The sequence below is a fragment of the Neofelis nebulosa genome, chromosome 4 (genome assembly GCF_028018385.1).
Source record: "Neofelis nebulosa isolate mNeoNeb1 chromosome 4, mNeoNeb1.pri, whole genome shotgun sequence".
Lineage (NCBI taxonomy): Eukaryota > Metazoa > Chordata > Mammalia > Carnivora > Felidae > Neofelis > Neofelis nebulosa.
In genome coordinates this window covers 61,877,964-61,897,903 of record NC_080785.1, presented here as the reverse complement: position 1 = coordinate 61,897,903, position 19,940 = coordinate 61,877,964, and the positions used below count along the sequence as shown (strand labels likewise).

At 36.9% G+C, this 19,940-nt stretch overlaps 1 protein-coding gene across 16 annotated transcripts in view; it reads right to left on the bottom strand.

The window, feature by feature from the left end:
• Window positions 1-19,940, bottom strand: part of DGKB (diacylglycerol kinase beta) — a 790,801-nt gene that overhangs the window by 656,462 nt on the left and 114,399 nt on the right. For 15 of the 16 annotated variants that reach the window (XM_058724931.1, XM_058724935.1, XM_058724929.1 and 12 more), the window contains exon 2: window positions 8,603-8,860. In XM_058724931.1, coding sequence (XP_058580914.1) covers window positions 8,603-8,672 — 70 coding nt within the window. In that variant the 5' untranslated portion in view covers window positions 8,673-8,860. The remainder of the gene's footprint in view (window positions 1-8,602; window positions 8,861-19,940) is intronic. The other variant, XM_058724932.1, reaches the window with a different exon arrangement.

Here is a 19,940-nt window from a genome sequence, read left to right as displayed (position 1 = left end):
TTAAAGGTTCTCACCATAAGGAAAAAAATGTAACTGTGTGTGGTGATAGATGCTAATTAAACTCATCATCGTGATCATTTTACAATACATATTAAATCCTTATGCTGTACACCTAAAATTAAAATAATCTTAGGAGCACCCGGGTGTCTCAGTCAGTTAAGCATCAGACTCTTCGATTTTGGCTCAGGTCATGATCTCACAGTTCGTGAGTTCAAGCCCTGCACTGTCTCCCTCTCTCTCTGCCCCGCCCCTGTTCTTTCTCTCTCAAAAATAAACATACATTAAAAAAACACAATCTTATAATTAGCTATATCTCAATAAAAAACATTCTGATATATGTAACATTCAGAGAATGTGTTTCATTGCTTTATCATCATCTGCCTTATTATTAGTCTCTGAATAGACTAAACCCTTTGACTGAAAGCACCACAATATTCACTTCTGTATTACCCAAAGCCAAACATAATGCCTAAGAATAAAAGGTACTAACCATTGTTGTGTGAATAATGATCACTAAGCAAAAGTAAGTTCCTCTAGTCTGTGTACTCACATTTTTGTGTGTGTATAGCACTTTTGCTATAATGGGGATGGTGATGACAAAGGAAACTTTTGTCAAGTGACAACTTTTAATCTATAACCAAGTTAAAGATGAAGTATGTATTCAATATGTATGATTCTTAGTGATAACTTTGGTTATAAATTTATCATATTAATATTAGTGATAAAATAACAGTTGTTATTTTTTGATAGGGGGTAACATCCTCATTTTATAGGCAAAGAAATGAGAGCGTAAAGCATTGAGAAACAGAAGCATAAAGCCTAAGTTTCCAAAGTAAATGGTTGATTATATTTTACTTGTGTGTACTCGCCAGTTAGTAGTTTTCACCAAATATTTTGGTGCTCCCCTGACACTGGGCAGACAGAAATAATGCATTTCTCTACTCACTTAGAATTAGATGTAGTCATGCGGATTGCTTAGGCAAAACAAATCTAAGAATATCATTGCCAGGGAGAAGCTTTAGGAGCCAGCACCCAATTCTCAAGCTCTCTGTCTCTACCACAGCACCTGCCAAATTCTGAAGCTGATGACTATTCCAAGTCACTGGGACTTGAGTGGGGACAAAGTGAAATTAACCATTTGCTGACTCAGATTTGGAAATAAAATATGAGCAAGAAACCAGTGCCTATTTCTTTAAGCCACTAAGATTTTATGACATAATTTGGCCCACCACGGCCAATACTTCAAAGTCCTAACTTCAATATTAAAGGTTGTTTGACTGTGAGTCTTAATAAAACTGTTTTTTTTGTCAAGTTTGAAAAGTTTGAAAAAATAGATATCTAAAAAAAAAATCACTGAAAATTATGTGCCATTACAACACTAAAATAATAGAAATTTAGACATTCATAGTTATTACTTTCTTTTATCATTGCAAGCTTCGTGTATTAAAACATTAAAGACATATATGGACCAAGAGAAGCTACCAAGGAGAAATTCAGTCTGAAACAGTACAACAAATAGAAAACAGAGACAGAAATGAGGCAAAAGAGATTATGCAGCCAACATACATTCCAGAAATAAAATCTGGGTCACAGCCAGGAACTGCTGAGTTAATCAATGTGAATCAGAAGAAACAGGGTCGGAAATGAGAGACATGTATTATCCAAAATAGAGTTGCAGATTCCAATTTCAGATCAAGTATCAGGGCAAAGTCAAGACATTTCACTTAAGTAGTATAGGTGAATAGGCCTAAAAAAATTACTTAAAAAAGTTCTCTTTTGGTATTAAACTACCTCAGGCGTCACCATCATAATCCTCATCATAACAATAACAGATTGAGTCCTGTGTATTTTACGTGCATTTTCACATTGAATCATCATTGCAATCCTAGGACATGGGTGAGAAAACAGAGGGGTCTGTGACAGCACTAGAACCTACCTCATTTTAGGCAACATAAAATTGCATTCTCTCAGTCACTGTGCTAAATGACCCTTTGCCCTTCATTCTTTTGTATTTTACCAAGAGTAATCATCATTAAGTGGTTTGGCCTCCCAACACAAAGCCAGTCTAACACATGGCATAGGTCGAAAGCAAAAGCTAAATGCATCATGACAAATTAGAAAGAGGGCTAATATGTGATCTAAATTTGCTTAACAATAAATTAAATAACCACAGGGGAAGAGGTCAGGTCAGCTTCCCTCCATTATCTTTGTCCCATCTTGTATGGATAAAACACAAAACATATTTCAAAGACACATTAGATCATCATGCTAGTGGGTGCAGTTTCTCAGGAGGGTAAGGCTACTTAAAATGGAAAAGAACTTTGCCATATTTTTATTACAATTGCTTCATGATTTTCTTCTTATCTGTCTTTCTCTCCCCATTTTTTTTTTTAATAAAGAAAGCGTGAGGGAGGTTCCAGGGACAGGAGGAGGGAGTGTAGGAGGAATATTGAAATCTGTCTCTCTTTAGGTAGAGCTCCATTGAGGTTCACACATGATCCAATCCAATTGACTATGATAAGAGACCAGGAAGACATACTGAGGCCAAAGCCTTAGTGAGCAGCTTTGCCTCTTTGTTTTGTCCTGTATGTGAAAACCTTTGAGAGATGGCTGTGGCTGATGGAAATATGAGGACCTGAATCCCAGATTCCAGCTTTCCCTATTTTGGAAACATGATTAACACCCATTTATTAACATATTGATCTTCATAAGAAACATATATAAATTATTATTGTTTTGATCTTCATCACTTATTACGCCATGGCTGTGTGCTAGGTAATCTGCCTGAAAGAGATCATCTGCCTCCCTCTAAGGTGTATTGTGTTAAATGAGTTAACACACTTGCACATTGTGTAGAATAAGACAATAAGTGTTCTACACTTGCAGATTGTGTAGAATAAGACAATAAAATGTATTATTTATCATGATGATGCTTACTGTCTCAATAAATCCTACAACAATGCTTTGAGGTGGACTCTACTTTCCTGGGTGAAAAAGCTGAGGCACAAGTAGTCTATGTAATATTCTAAAGGTCATACCACTAATAACTACAAAATGGGGCTGGGGCTCAACACTGTCAAGTATTAGTCTACCTGCAAATCCTTTGCTCCTTCCTCTAAGCCATGCCACCTGCCTCTCTCCATGGAAGAAATTGTACATTAGGTCTAAACATTAGGCATATCGGTCCTTGTTGAAAAGAACAAGTTCATCATAATTTTGTAACTCTCAACAATGCCAGCTGCTATAAACAGTATAAAATTTATGAAAATTTGGAAGTGTTCCCACCATAATAACACAGTATTTTTCAAAAATAATTTGCATGCTATATAACACGCTTTATATATAGCAAATAAAAAGCTAATCCTAAGTGACAATATGTGGGCAGATAATGAATCACTTGGAAATATCGTGTAGCTTTTACATAGAAAATATTGTCCTCCATAAAAAGATCTGGAGTATCTTAACCCTTTGCTCTGCCATGAAACCACAGCAGGAAGCTCTGGCAAACTAATAATGTGATAAGCTCAATTCTCTACACGGCAGGAGTGAGAGCTCTCTGTCTTGTAACAACTGTTTGGATGACTTTATATAAAGAGTGGGAAAGAAAATTATACTCCTCTCCCACATATCAATGGAAATGTTTCCCATGGAGTGACTCAGCCTGAAACCCTAAACAGGAGCATGGTCTCAGCAGGCTGTAGGCAGCCACAGCAGGCTTCACGTTAGCTGCCTTCAGCATTTGTGGGGACAACACAGAAATGAGGCTGCCAATAACACCAGAAGTTTCCACCTTGTGGGAAGAATCTAGTCTTACAGCAGGAAAAAAAAAGACGCTGACTGTGTTCTAAAATATGGCACTTTTCTACTGATCATCTATATTCAAAACAGCCAACATAACACACTACTCCCTTCCTATTAAAATAATAATTGTAAAGTTACATCACTTACCACCTGCCAGACACTGCTATCATTATTTGATGTATATTATTAATTCATTCAATTTAATCCTTACAACCCTTGACAGATTTATTGTTTTCTGCATTTTATAGGTGCGAAGAATGGGACACAGTGACGTTGAGTAATTTTCCCAAAATGGGAAATCTAAAATATGGAGGATCAGGATTTGAATACAAGCTGTCTGGAGTGCTAGCAGCCTAACTAGGAATGTTGTGCCAATATCACTCTATTTTCCTCGATTAATTACAAGAGAAACCTTGAAGTTGAGAGAAGATTTCTTGTTACAGGGTGTAATGGACTAAATGGGTCCCCACCAAATGCACATGTTGCTATACTACTCTCCAATAGGAAAGGTCTTTGGTAGGTAATGAGAACTAGCTGAAGTCATCAGTGTGGCCCCAGTTGGATTAGTGCCCTTATTAAGAGTCCCTGGGAAGCTTACTGCTCCTCTCTTACTCTTTCCAACCTGTGAGGGTACAAGTAGTAGTTTGTACCCCAGGAGGGAGCCCTTACAGAACCTGACCATGCTGGAGCCCTGGCTTTAGACTTCCAACATACAGAACTGTGAGAAGTTAAGTTTCCAGTATTTATAAGTCACCCACTCTGTGGTACTTGGCTATAGCAGCCCAAACAAAACAAGACATGGGGTGTATTGTGGCAGTTGTGGAGGGAACCCAAAATCAGATCAATTGAGGAAATGATCTTTATGGTGCTATCTAGGCCTCTCATTGAGTGATTTGGTTTTACCAAATTCTCTCATCTTGATAAGGGGTCTACAGCCCCACCCCATCCCCAAAAGCATATGAAACATTCATTTGATAGCACATATAGCACATATAAGAGCACATATAATCTTAACATGCTGCAAATTTAAACTTAAATCAATAACTCGTTTTTTTTTTAAATTTAATACATATAAACAGCTTCCTATTGAAAGCTACAAAACAAAGTCAAGAAAGTGAATCCAATATACCATTTTCTAATCGACTATGGAGGAATGTCACTTTGTCCACATTGCACTGCAACATGAAAAATCTGATCCTTGGGGCACCTGGGGGGCTCCGTCGGTTAGCGTCTGACTTTGGCTCAGGTCATGATCTCAAGGCTCGTAAGTTCAAGTCCTGTGTCGGGCTCTGTGCTGACAGCTCAGAGTCCAGAGCCTACCTCAGATTTTGTGTCTCCCTGTCTCTCTGTCCCTACCCTGCTCCCCATTCGTCTCTGTCTCTGTCTCTCTCTCAAAAATAAACAAACATTAAAAAACATTTTTTAAAGAAAAACCGGATCCTTAAATGCTGATGACAAACCGATCACATGTACTGAATAGCATGGAAAATATACTACTTTTATAATCTTCAGAATAATGTTTGTTTCCAGCTATATTTAACAATGGCAATTTATTACACAAGGATACATTCTAAGCATGTTATTCTTTGCTTCCTAATTACACAAGAAACTTCATGGATGATTAAGTCATATTGTCTTGCTTATTTAAAAAAGAGCGTAGATCATGGAATCTGCACTATTTTTTTTTTAATTTTCAGTTAATCGGTTAATTTGTTACAGCTAATCAGTTAATTTTTGACCCCATAAAATCAATTTTAAAATGTTCTTATACTCACTGTGTCACTTCTTACTACCAATTTATTGAATGCTCATTAATCTTTGTCTCAATATGTTACAACTTCTACATTTATGACAGTTTTTATTACCATTTTATTACACCATATTCCTTAGTCAATAAAATGAAAGTAACAGTTTATAACATATTTAATACTTTAACAATAAATTCTGTTGGAATTCTAATATCTGAATTAAGTTATTATATGTGATAATTTAGCTATTATGGCAATAATTTGCCTATTTTATGCCAGTACTTTCAGAAACATTAAAATATTTTACTGATCCATGTAAATTCAATATAAGCTAAACCAAACTCAGTGTTTCCTTCACCTGGGTGATTATGTCACCAAATTCCCCTATCTCTCAACTCAAATCTTTTGAACTAAACTGGATTTCTCTTTCTCTCTCTCAATTTCATTATTTCTCAAACTCTCTGTTAGTTTTAATGCTACAATATCTGAATCTATGCTTTTCTGGTTGTCTTTCGTCATCCATGTTATTTAGTTTATTCTAACAGCCCACTGGCAAGATTCGAGCCTCTTTCCATACCATATCTCATCCTCATCTTTACCAAATTAAACTCTTTCTTCATGTTTTTCTACCCTTAAAACCCTATAGTTACTCCTCACTGTCTAACTCAAGTTTAGCATGATATATTTTAATTCCATCTGATTTTTACATCTTTAACAGCACTCACAGTCTTAATTTGTGGTATGGCTAAATACGATCCCTCTTCCTGCCTCAAATATATGCTGAATTTTCCTTTTTATCTATATTATTTTCTTCTCCATTTACCTTAAACCTCTTTTTTAAGATTCATTTTAAATCCTACTTCTTCCATGAAGACTTCCCTTTTCCCACCTCCAAATGTATACTAATGTCCTGCAGAACCCCCAACTTTGTGGCACTTAAAATATTCTGCCTAGATACAGAGTCATTTATCCATTAGTTTCTAGCCTTCATTAAACATCCTTCAAGGGAGGGTCCACATCTGTTCATATCTGTATGTCCTTCAGTACCAAGCAGAATACTCTAACAAAAGAAAGCGCTCAGAACTATTTACTTAATTATCGGATATAACACAACAGCAAAGAGCATGCAGAACGCAGTCATTCTAGACTTCATGTCCTTAATGGGATAAGAGGATGATCTGTGCTTTCAGCTGCTCAAAACAGTTTTCGAATATCAGGAACACTTCGATGTCAGAAATTTCTGCCCCCGACCAGTGATAGTTGTGTATTTTTATTATTGACTAAGAAAATGCACGCTTTCTTATGGCTTTGCATCTTCACTGAAAATACCCAACAACATCCTCCCAACCTCACCCTGAACACTTCAGCCCTCAAGTGAGGAAGGCTCTAGAAAATTTGTGAAATTGTCCTTTTCAGATAACGTGCACTGTTTATTAATGTTCCTGACTTATATGTACCCCATAAATATATTAGTATTCATTTATCCTATCTACTTCTTATTATTTCAAATTCCCCTTCTGTGTGTAATTCTTTTCCCTGCCTCTCCTCCCAAGTCTTATTGTATCTCCTGTATGCCACACCTGCTCTCTGCATAAGCAGCCCCAGCTTCCTCTTCCATTCTTGAGTCTAGTGATTGTTTTTCTCTTTCTAAAGCTTTTTGCGTTCTCTTCCTCCAATCGCCATAGTATTCCCACCATTCTTGCCAATCTTATTCCACTCTCTATGTGCTATTTTTTTCTTTACTCATCATCTTCCCAACTTGCGGTGCCTCTTATTAGTTACTTCCTTTTCTCTCTTCAATACCTTGACCCAGCTGCTATTCATATTTATAGTTGAAACTCATTTCATGAAACATGGTCCTGAAAATGTGTGGTAAAAATAAAACTGCTTATAAATAAAATCTTACTGTTTATGTGAAAAGAAACTTCATATTTAGAAATAACCTACTATAAATTGGATTGCCATGGTCTATCTTTTGTATAATCACACACACTTGAAAAGTTGGCTAAAGGTCCTGATACCGTCTCTCTAACAACCTCTAATTCCAACTCCACAATGATCTGTGACTCCCTGCTCCCAGTCCTTTTACTAATGTTACACTAACAGAAGAAGCAACAAGGAAACAACAACAAAGCCCTCCTTTTTTCTCCTTTACTTCTGTTTGTTCTTCTACTCAGTTGCCAAATCACCAGTTTCCATTCACCCAAACTCTTACCTTTTGCTTTACTTCTGGTACAGATGGAAGGTTTCCAGGCTTCATTTTGCATCTAATATCCTAGTTCTTTTTTTTTTTTTTTTTTTTTTAACCTTGCATTTATCAGTTTTAATGAAAATAAACAAAACTGCTTATTTAGAATACAAAAGTAAAATGGCTTTTTTAAAACTTGTAAACTACTCAGGATTATTATAAGCAGATACACAGTAAAATAAGTGTACAAAATGAAATTTAATGTATTTATATATATTTTAGAGCAGTACCACATAGTAAGCACAATATAAGTGTGTGTTGTTTATTATTATCATTATTATTATTACTAACACTCTTTCCACCCTAGGACCGATATTATAAATAGTCCACCTGTGATAAAAAAAAATTCTTCAAAACCGAAGTTGCATTTTAGTGGAATTTGGAATGTGTTTCTAAGTCCCCTTATTCTAGTTGACTTTTTGGCCTTCTATAAGGACACTAATGAGCCCTTACTGAAATATTTTTTGGGGGTCCAAGCCAGTTAAAATGGCAAAGTGTATTAAAATGGCCTGGATTTCTAGGCAAGATAGTTTCAGTTGGTTTTCAGTTGTATGGTATGTCACATTTTGTTGTTTTTTATTTTTTTTTTATTTATTTTTTTTTTTAGTTCTTTTTTTAATGATATTTAAGTTTACCTTTTCCTTATTCTCATGCCCAACGGTAGTCCCAAGTGGACCTACTTGCAAACACAAAAGACATACCTACATCTATCCAAACGTTAACCAGGATCTGTAAACCTCTAAATAATTAGTATCTGATTTAACAAAATGCCAAATAAAATCATACTACCAACAGGAATACTTACACTCAGCATATTTCTGAAGTTGGGAAAATTCTGAGGGGCTGAGGTGGGCCCACTTCTCCTGGTTGGTCATGGTGGTAGTGATGTCTCTTACATACCAGGTGAGGAATTCTTTATTCAGGTGTTTGGCAGAATTCTATACTTCAGAGTTTCCACATGGCATGTTTCATTACAAAATATCTCAAGCTTTCAAAATATGCAATCTGTCAACATGAAACCGATGTGGATGTGAGTTTGTAGTTTCAATAATATATTAAAGCACTGCAGAAAAAGAAACATAAAAAGAAAAAGATCAGCATTATTGCACAAAGAAAAAATTGACAAGTTATAGAATGTTAAGAATTTTTAATTTCTAAATAATGTGTTCCAAAGTTATTCTATTTTGTGTAATACTCAATTGGTAATTGTCTATGCATTCTTTAATTGCATTTTTATGTATATTTCCTAATGCCAGATCACAGGAATAAATATGATTAAAATATAAAATGAAGAAACTTTTATGAAGTCTGTTTCATAAAAGTAGATTTTTTTGTTGTTCACGTTTATAAATTCCACATTTTAAGAGCAAACAAGGGTGTCATTTTTATGAACTTATCAATCCTTTAATATTTAAGCAATTATTATATAAAAATCCAGACCCAAATCATTAAAGTAGGCTAATTAAACCCTACACATACATGGGGCGCCTGGGTGGTGCAGTCGGTTAAGTGTCCGACTTCAGCCAGGTCACTATCTCACGGTCTGTGGGTTCGAGCCCCGCGTCATGCTCTGGGCTGATGGCTCAGAGCCTGGAGCCTGTTTCCGATTCTGTGTCTCCCTCTCTCTCTGTCCCTCCCCCGTTCATGCTCTGTCTCTCTCTGTCCCAAAAATAAATAAACGTTGAAAAAAAAAAATTTTTTTTTTAATTAAAAAATAAATAAATAAATAAATAAACCCTACACAAACAATTAGCCGGTATAACAGATTTTTAACAATGATTTGGAATGACACTCAACTGTACCACATATATTTGAAATCAGGCAAATCAATTTTGGGAGTCATATAGAGATTTTTCCCAGCAATAAAATAAACAGAATATTTTAATTTTACAATTTGTAAAACCCAATAAAAATTACCAAATTAAGACAATTCCAAATGTCTGACAGACTTGTGTAATGATAGTAGAATAACTACTATGAATCATGCTTAAAAATAAATCCCTAGGTTGTCATGGTCCTACATTCACTGCCTTATCTATAAGGCAAACAAAATGACAAACCATCTGGTTTCAACTTTTTATTAAAGACAGTAGTCAACTGCTCAAAGTCAGACTGGCGTTGTGATCATTATAGAAAATGAAATATTTAGCAACAATGACTTAAGTTTATGGAATTGTATGCTTGGAAAGCTTATTTATACAGATGTCATTATCTCAGGCCATAGTATCTATATTTGGCATTAGTGTGTAACCTCTCTTAGCATCTGTTTTTGTTGTTTGTTTGTTTGTTTGTTTCCCTATCAACCCCAGGACCTCACTGTCACATCCTTTCATCTTTGCCTTAAAAAAGATTCTTGTCTGTCTCATCTGTTCAGAGTTCCTGCACTCAGTTTTACAGGATGATGGTTTGCTATTTAACTGGCAATAATGAAGATACTGATGTGTTAACAAAGGCCAAATTGCTAGCTCTCTTTTTCCTGCCAGGGAATGCTCTTAAATCACAACCATGACTTTGTGGAAATAATGCAAACTAAAAGAACAGGAACATGTGATGGACATTTATTTGTGTCTTCTTTGTGATTTCATCCTTCTCACTGATTTCATCTTAATTCTTTCTTCTCCCAGTTACGTGCAGTTTGGGGACTATAAAACAAGGTGTCCTATTCTTTCCTATCTAGAGGGAGACAGATGATTCAGTCATATTTGGCACATGAGACCATCTCATGGGGCTTCAAATGTTGAATGGAGTTATTCAAGGACAGGATGAAAATAGTTGTACCTAAATGATACAGCAATAACTGGCTGCATGTCCATGCTTGAACTAGACTGTCCAGATATCTTGTCATTTCAAGAAGCAAGTAACATTCTTTCAATTAAGCATTAAGTAGATCAGAATCAGTTTCTATTGCCTACAACCTGCAAATCTTAACTGATGATAATGGAAGATCATTTATTCATTTTAAAGAAAGTTTATTTACCCCCTCTGTGTGCCAGAAAGCATTCTAGGCACTAGAAATGCAACAAAGATCAAAATATACCCCAAAAATGAAAATAATGTTAATTACAACAATGTGTCAGCTTTACTGAGAGCTTACAGTATGCATGGTACTCTCCTCACAGTATTTGTGTGTCAGATTATTCAGTCTTCACAAAATAACTTTGTGAGGAACCAATGTTCTCTGACTTCAACAAACAAAGAAACTGACCCTGGATGATAAGAATCTGGTTAAATATGAGAGACACTGCTAGAAACTTAAACAATATTTACTCCTCTCCCTTGTTTCCTTGGTAACAGAACTCTAATCTTAATGAATGAAAATATATCCATCTAAAAAACTATATTCTTCAGGTTATTTGCATAATTAAATGACCAGTGAGATGTAAATAAAGTTGGGTAAGGTGTATAGAAAGGTTCTACTGGGAAAAACAGCTGGCAAATTACCTTTTAACCTTTTTTTCTCTTCCTCCAACTTCCTACCAGGAATGGTAACATATTGGCTGCAAATCCAGCAGGTTTTTTTGTTTTTTTTTTTTTTTTTGTACTTCTGAGATAAAATGGAAGGCATGTGCAAAGAATAGTAGAATCCCATAAACTAGGCCAGGAAGCCAAACAGCTAACTGCAGAAAGATTTGGCCATCCCCCTATTCTTTGTGAATAAAGTTTTATTGGAACCAGCAAGAGGCCAATTTTTGAAGGGATCTCAATGCTAGATAAAGTTTGGGGAATTATTCTGAAGGCAGTAATAAACATTGGAAGATCCCAAAATACCAGAAACCTGATCCCTGTGGGAAAATGTCATTATAGAAAAATGCCAATGCCTTCATTTTGTGTCTTGCTCTCACTGTATTATCGCAATAGCTTCTTAACTGGCCCCCTGAACTCCACCTTTCTTTAATGTTGCCTGTTTGTTGAGTTCATGGACAGTCACAGACTAAGGTGATTCCAGAGGCCTGTCTGATAAATTAGCAATAAAAAGTTAATTAATATATGAGAATAGTAATGAATTGGTTAATTAATTATAGCTTTCTACCTTGTTACTTGCTGGGAGATTCATTAAAATTCCTCAATTATTTACATATTAAAGAACTCAAATTTAAAATGACTGGATAACTGATATCCTTCACATCTCTACATGAATCCTGTCTTCACAGTAAAATGTTACCTGGTCATTCAACTTAAAATTGCACATTTCATACACACCATCCCTCCATCATGCTTTTATTTGCTTTGAATATAGTATCTTATCAAATGTTTAATTTATTTATATTATGTAATTCTTCACTCCTCATGCTACAAATTAGGGGCAACATGAGTGGTTTTGAGCCCTCATAGGATTCCACAAAAAGGACAATACAAGGAAAAATACTTATTGCATTTTCCCTTGATTTTCATCCAGGTGTATGTATAGGGGCCAAGGGCAGGCCACCCCAAAATGGGCCACTTTGGAATGGAAATTATTCTGACTGAAAGCAATAGAGACCCTATAGGCTGGAAGGCAATTTTGCCCCTCCAGTAACTACATAGAAGAATCTCACCGGGTGCTCTTTTCCAGAATAAGAGTTATTAGCAGAGATAAATTTGATCAGAGTGACCCATCTTTATGGCTGGGCAAACATCTAATTACCAAACTTCTGCTTATTCTCATCACCCTGTGAATTACATCCCTTTCCACTGACGTCCCAGAGCACTACCCCCCTTCTCCTTAGTTCAGGATACATATACGCCTCATTTTCCCTGTCTTTGAAGTTTCAGTATCTGTATAGGTTCCCCATACATATGCTATTAAATTTGATTTTCTCCTCTTAATCTGTCTCATGTCAATTTGATTCTTAGTCTGTTAGAATACTGAAGGGGAAATGACATTCTTTCTCCCCAACGCATGTATTAGATTCTATGTTACCATATTCTCTCCTGTGCTTTAAGACCTAAGTCCCATGAGGACAGTGATTTTTGTCTGTTTTCTACTTTCCTAGTACTTAAAAGAATGCTTGGTATGTAGTAGCTGATTAGTAAATAATTATGGTATGAACTCACTTACATGCTTTTTTCATAAAGAAAGACCTGGGTAGTAGAGGTAGAAAGAGCTCCTCAAGTTGAGAAAGAGAAAATGGGGCATAAAGGGGTTAGGAATATAAGTCACTACAGATTTCACTCTTACTAGGGGCCATCAGTTTCCTTCAACTCAAGAGACATGAAGCAAAGAAGTTGTAGTTAGAGGTACAAAAATTTTACACTTACAAGAAAAAGACTGGGGCATCTGGGTGGCTCAGTGGATTAAGCAGCTAACTCTTGGTTACAGCTTAAGTCATGATCTCATGGTTGTGGGACTGAACCCTGCAATGGGCTCTGCTCTGCACTGTGTGTGGAGCTTGCTTGGGATTCTGTCTCTCCCTCTCTGCCCCTCCCATGCTCATGCTTACACGTGTCCTCTCTCTCACTCTCTCTCTCTCAAAATAAAATAAATGAACTTTAAAAAATTTTATTTTACACAGTTTTTGAGTACTTTATTATTGTTTTTGTTGTCAAATATAACTAAGTCCATATAAATGAGCATTATTCCCAAGGAATGCTTACAAATTTATGATAACACACATGAGCGTCAGGACTATCTTTAAATTATTTTTCTATATCTAACAAAAAAATTACATAGCTTTCTTTAATTTAGCATGATCTTGTCAACACAAGTCCTAGTCTTTTTTTTTTTTTAAAGACAGAGAGAGTGCTTGTGAGTGGGGAGAGAGAAGAGAGAGAGAAAAAGAGAGAGAGAGAGAGAGAGAGAGAGAGAGAGAGAATCAGAAGCAGGCTCCATACCCAGCACAGAGCCTGATGCAGGCTTTGACTCCATGATGGTGAGATCATGACCCGAGAGGAAATCAAGAGTTGGACTCTTAACCAACTGAGCCAGCCAGATGGTAGAGTCCCAACTTTCTGTATCAAGAACAGTTTCTCTGGACTGATCTAATACAATTTGCATTTTATTAAGAAGATGTTAAAGAGTAATGGCAGCCCTGAAGGACTCCAAGTAAATTCTCTTTGGTTCTTGGATTTGGTTTCTTCCAAAACTAATACACCTTGAATAAAACCTCCTCTTAATCCTTCTCCTAGTGTAAAGCCTTTGTCTTCTTACAATCCTGGTAGTGCTAACTCTCACAATGAGATGTGACGTGGTAAAGTAAGAAAAAATAAGGGTGGGATGCAAATGGAAAAGTTTTCCTAATCAAATATTTTAAACTAGTTGAACTAACGTATCACAGCTCTCTATAAAGAGAAAAGTTGCATGTATAATATTAAACCAGGGCATACAGCTATTCATGCCTCAGGAGAGGCATTCCCATGATCGCAACACTTTCTTACAGTCTCTGCCTCTTTATAAATGTGTAGAAAGAGAATGACAATATTCAGTTGAGATTCCCTATGGTACATTCACAGATTTCCTGCTCCCAAGCAAGGGGTTTCTTCAGGTACTTAAAATGAAAGCCAGGGAGGATCCACTTTGCTGGCTGTTGGAAAGCAGTCTAATGCTGGCATTCTCATCTACTCAATGGATGGGCCATTTTACTTAGTCGTTAGCAGGAAATAATTATGTTGGAGGAATTGGAGAAGGCTCTTTGGCCTACTTTGGGCTAACACATATTCTCTACAATGAGGGAAGGAAACCAATCTCCTATGAAGAAGTTATAGGCAATATCTAGATGCATGAATTTGATGGACTGTATTCATTATTTATTAGTCACAGAGTATGTTTCTTGATAATTATTCAAAGTCAACAAGTCATGACTCCTATGATTGAATAAAGTTAATACACATTAAGGCATAGTGAAAATTACATGTATACAAATTTAAGGTATTATGATGACTGAAAATATTGACTGGGTCTGAACGTTCATAAACCCCAAATTATTAGATAAGTGATGGAGAAATCATAGCAAAAATATAAGAGTCAAAATATCAACCGAAGAATTTATGAAAGAGAAGATGATGAGGCACCTGGGTGGCTCAATTGGTTAAGCATCTGACTCTGGATTTTGGCTCAGGTCATGACCCCACTGTTGAGAGATCAACATTCACTGTTGAGAGATTATGTCTCTCCTTCTTCCCCCTCTCTCTCTGCCCCCATCCCCTGATCACACTGTCTTTCTCTCTCTCCCTCTTAAAAAAAAGTGTTTAAGAAAAGTAGGATGAAACTAAATTGAACATTAATGCTATCATGTAATTTATAAGTACTTGTTCATTTATTAATGAAAGGAACAACATGATAGACACTATGCCAGATGCTGGAGATATATTAAAAGCAAAACATATATGGTATCTGAGTTCTTGGATTTTGTTTTGGCAGAAGATCTACATTACTACAAACTAACTACACAAATAAATCATTCTGAATTGTAATAACTTATATGGAAAAAAAAAGGCAATGTAGTTCTGTGAGAGAGCACCACAGTATCCTCATTAAGAGATTCAAAGAGCAACTCAGAGAGGAAGTTTTATTTATACTGCATGATAAAAGTTGAGTAATAATTAAAAACTTGGGTGAGAAGAAAAACATGAGCAGAAGCCTCAGAGTGGGAAGAAAAAAAATAACAGATCTCTAAAGAAGACAGGTGTAACTGGAGAAATAGATAAGAACTACATCTTGTAGATTCTTAGAAGATACACTGAAGATTTATCATAACTGAAGTGTGAAACCACTGACATATTCTGAGCAGGAGATAAACATGATCCACTTATATTTTAAGAAGTCCATTATAAACAGTGGATGGAAAGGTGACAAGCATCGAAGTGGAAGGTCTGCTCCAGTACTGGATAGAGCTGGTGTTGGCTTCCACTACGGAAATGGCAGTAAAGATGAAGGAAAAGGCCAAACTCAAGATATACTTTAGAAGTAGGATTTTATAATGAATGGGATATATTGTGTGTAGGATGAGGGAACCAAGAATGACTCCTAGAGTTTGAGCTTGAGCACAGCATAGAGAAAGGTGGAGTTTAAAGAATTACTATTTACTGGAAGAGTATCAGGTATGAGAAGAGATGAATCAGTATTCTGTTTGGGAATGTATGAAATTTGAGAAGGGACATCTCAATTGACAGGACTAGTAGATAGTAAGATACACCTAGGGCTAATAAAAGAGAAATAGAGGTCATATTTTGTGAGTTGTCTGATATAGATAATACTGTTGAAGATACGAGCATGTGTACATTTGCCTGATGTAGCAGCCATAAAGCTTTGCCTCTAAGCTCTGCCTTTAAGAAAGAACGTGCATTCAGCTTCAAGACTGTAGTAGCTGACAGCCTCTAGCTCTTATTGCTTTCAGAATACAGTCAGCTTTTGAACCAAGGTCACACTCTTCTCAGGCAGGGGTCAAAGACTAAAGATGATGGATGTACTAGGACCATGTGGTTTTTGTACAATGGAGGGCTCCTGTAATGATCCGTATTTGCTCCACAACAACCCATTGGACCGGCTGAGATTTTGTTAGATCTGCATTGTGATCTGAAGCTATTCATAACCAAATCAGCACCCCCACGTCCTTTCTTTTCTTGGATATCAAATCTGCATCATTGTTTGAAGGATGTCTCTGCCCAATCCTGCTTTTCCTCCCTTTATCTTTCACAGGAATAATTTCCTGGTAAGCCTTTGTATCCCTAACTCCATTTTGGTGTTTGTTTCCTGGTGAAGGATCCCATGTGTCAGGATCCCTCGTAGGAAACAGATGGTACACTTAAAATGGGTAAGTAGGAATTTAATAAAAGGATTTTGAGTGAACATGGACGAAGTTTAGGGAGCTAATAGAGGCTGGTGAAGTATACTGATCTAGCAAAACTTGGGAACTTATTGACCCTAAGCCTAAACGGAACAAGGATGTTGTAGGTAAGAAACCTCAGAGTAGCTATATATATACAGGGGCATCTGAGAGGGGCCATGTTCTTGGATAGCAGGATTCACCTATTTTCAAAGGACTTAGCTGGGCAGGAGGTGGAGGGAAATGACATCCCAAACCTTGTACTCTTCCAAGTCTCCCATCTCCTCTAGTGCCTCACAATGACTAAACCCAATCATAAATCAGAGGGCAAAGGCAACAATTGATGCCACCTGTATGAAATAACCTCAGGAAGCAGAGCTCAATATGGAAGGGGATAAAGGGGACAGGGGAAAGGGGAAATCTCAAGGGGCAAATAAGGAAGTATCAAGCACATCTGAGGAAAGAATATGATGTGAGAAAGAGGGCCCAGGACAAAGTTCCAAAGAGTTCCTGTATTTATTTTTTTTTCAACGTTTTTTTATTTATTTATTTATTTATTTATTTATTTTTGGGACAGAGAGAGACAGAGCATGAACGGGGGAGGGGCAGAGAGAGAGGGAGACACAGAATCTGAAACAGGCTCCAGGCTCTGAGCCATCAGCCCAGAGCCTGATGCGGGGCTCAAACTCACAGGCCGCGAGATCGTGACCTGGCTGAAGTCGGACGCTTAACCAACTGCGCCACCCAGGCGCCCCAAGAGTTCCTGTATTTAGAGATTAGAAGTAGAGGGGTGCCTAGGTGCCTCCGCTAGTTGGTTAAGTGGCCAACTTTTGACATCAGTTCAGGTCAGGATCTCAAGGGTGGTCATGAGATCAAGTCCAATGTCAGCCTCCGTGCTGAGCATGGAGCCTTTTAGGGATTCTCTCTCTCTCTCTCTCTCTAATCTTCCCCCCTCACTCTATGTGCACACGTGCTCACTGGCTCTCTCAAAAATAAATGAATTAATGAATGGGTAAGTAAACATTATTTTAAAATGTAGACAAAGACCCCCCCCCCCCCCAAATAGAATATGGTGCCAGAGAGACAACAAAAGAGGAAGAAAAGAATCCTTCAAGGATAGAGTAGAAGGCACTTTTCATAAGTTTCTGGGCAATTCAATAAGATAAGGAGGGGCACCTGGGTGGCTCAATCAGTTAAGCATCTGACTTCGGCTGAGGTCATGATCTCATGGTTCGTGGGTTCGAGGCTGGCATCGGGTTCTGTGCTGACAGCTCAGAGCCTGGAGCCTGTTTCGAAGTCTGCGTGTGTGTGTGTGTGTGTGTGTGTGTGTGTGTGTCTCTCTCTGCCCATCCCCATCGCCCCACGTGCACCCTCACGTGCTCTCTCTCTCAAAAATGAATAAACATTAAAAAAAAATTTTTAAAGATGAGGACTGAAACACCCAAAGGCAACATGATGGTCACTGGTGACCTTAGCAAAACAATTTCTCTGAGGCTAAGCAACTCAAATTGGAACAGGTTGCAGAGTAGAAATGAGCTTGGGATAGCTGTGAAAGCCATTAACTCTCAGAGAAGTATGATTGTGAGGAGTGGAAATCTGGAAGTAACTATCCAAGAAGAATATGGAATCAAGGAATTTTGCTTGCTTTTTTGTTTGTTCGTTTGTAGGAATCACTGCAACAAAATTTAAAATTGAAGAGAAAGGTTTATAGCGAGAATGGTTTAAGGATCAGAAGAAGTGATAGGTATTTCAGTCTTTAAAAAGGATTATAAAAGCCCTTGTTAGCAAGAGGAGATAAGTTCCAGAAAATATATGAGAGCCAAAATTAATCATAACAATGAGAACCGATGCAAGTAGTTTTGTAGATTTGGTGGTTAGAAAATGGAAGATTTTTGGCTGATGACTTCTGTTTTCTCAATGATATATAAATTGTAGTTATCAGCAGAGAGTTTATTTAGGCAATGATGGGGGAAGAGAGAAATAAGGGTGGGAAGATACGAAAAATAAATAAATACAAATGTGGGAGGCCTGGCTGGCTCAGTTGGTAGAGCACTATTGATGTAAGGGTTTTAAGTCTGAGCTCTACATTGGGTATAGAGATTACTTAAAAATAAAATCTTGGGGCACCTAGGTGGCTCAATGGGTTAAGCATCTGACTTCAGCTGAGGTTCTGATCTCGGGGTTCACAAGTTCCACGAGCATGGAGCCTGTTTCAGATTCTGTGTCTCCATCAATCTCTGCCCCTCCCTCCCTCTCTCTCTGTCTGTCTCTGTCTCTGTCTCTTTCTCTCAAAAATAAAAATACACTTTTAAAAAATAAATTAAAAAATAAAATCTTTAGGAATTTTTTTTAATCAAAAAAATTACAAATACTGCAAAGCAAGTTCACTAAAGGCATGTAGTAAGAACAGCAGACACAGTTAAAAGCCAATGGGACATTGCTATTCATAACTTTAGAACTAAAACAGCCTGGTTTTAAATTATTAACTTATGCATCTAAAGGACAATTAAACATCTAAAGGACAATTAATCATAATCTTATCCCACCACTTCTGAATCAAATAGATCTGTATTCTCATTGAAATTCTGAGCTCTCTTCCCTATGTAAAGTGAATCACTTAACCCATCTGAATTTCAAATCCTTTCACATGAAAAGTGGATAATACCACCCACTTCCCAGAGGTATTAACAGCTAATGAAATAACAAGTGCATAATACAAAAGAAATAAAAGCTTCTCAATAAAAATTATTCTTTCCTTGTTTTTGCAAGTAAGGATTTAAGGTATATTTACAGTATAGGATGTGAACATATATACAGTATGTATATAGGGGAAATAAACTGGAAGTCTACAAACCTTTGAGAAGACTATGTGGGGGGCTCAATCTAAGATTCATGATTGTGTTATCTTTGGACTCTACTGCCACAAAAAATCTAACATAAAAAATTCAAGGGAAATCTTTGGTGATGCAAAACAGGGAAATACATCAAACTGCATTATCTGTATTTTCAGGTCATGATTTCAAAGTTCGATTATCATTTTTTTAAGAAAATTACACTTTTTATACATGGTTTTAAGGAGAATGCCCTTTAGAATGGAGATGGGAGGGTTAGGTAGAAATGGCTATCCTGTACAGCGATAGAACCTTTATCAATATGAAATACTAAATGTAAAGTGCTATGCTAAGAATCTACTTTCCAACCATGGCCACAACAGTATCACTCATTCCACATGCCATTGTAGAACCCTGTTGAATGCCGTCAACAAGTGATATCTATGTTTCCTCCCCTTATACTTTTGAGTGCCTTTGTGGTTACCTTCTAACCAAGAGATTTCAGCAGAAATGGTGCAGCATGACTTCTGTGGCTAGATCATAAAACTATCACACACTTCAGTCTTGCTTT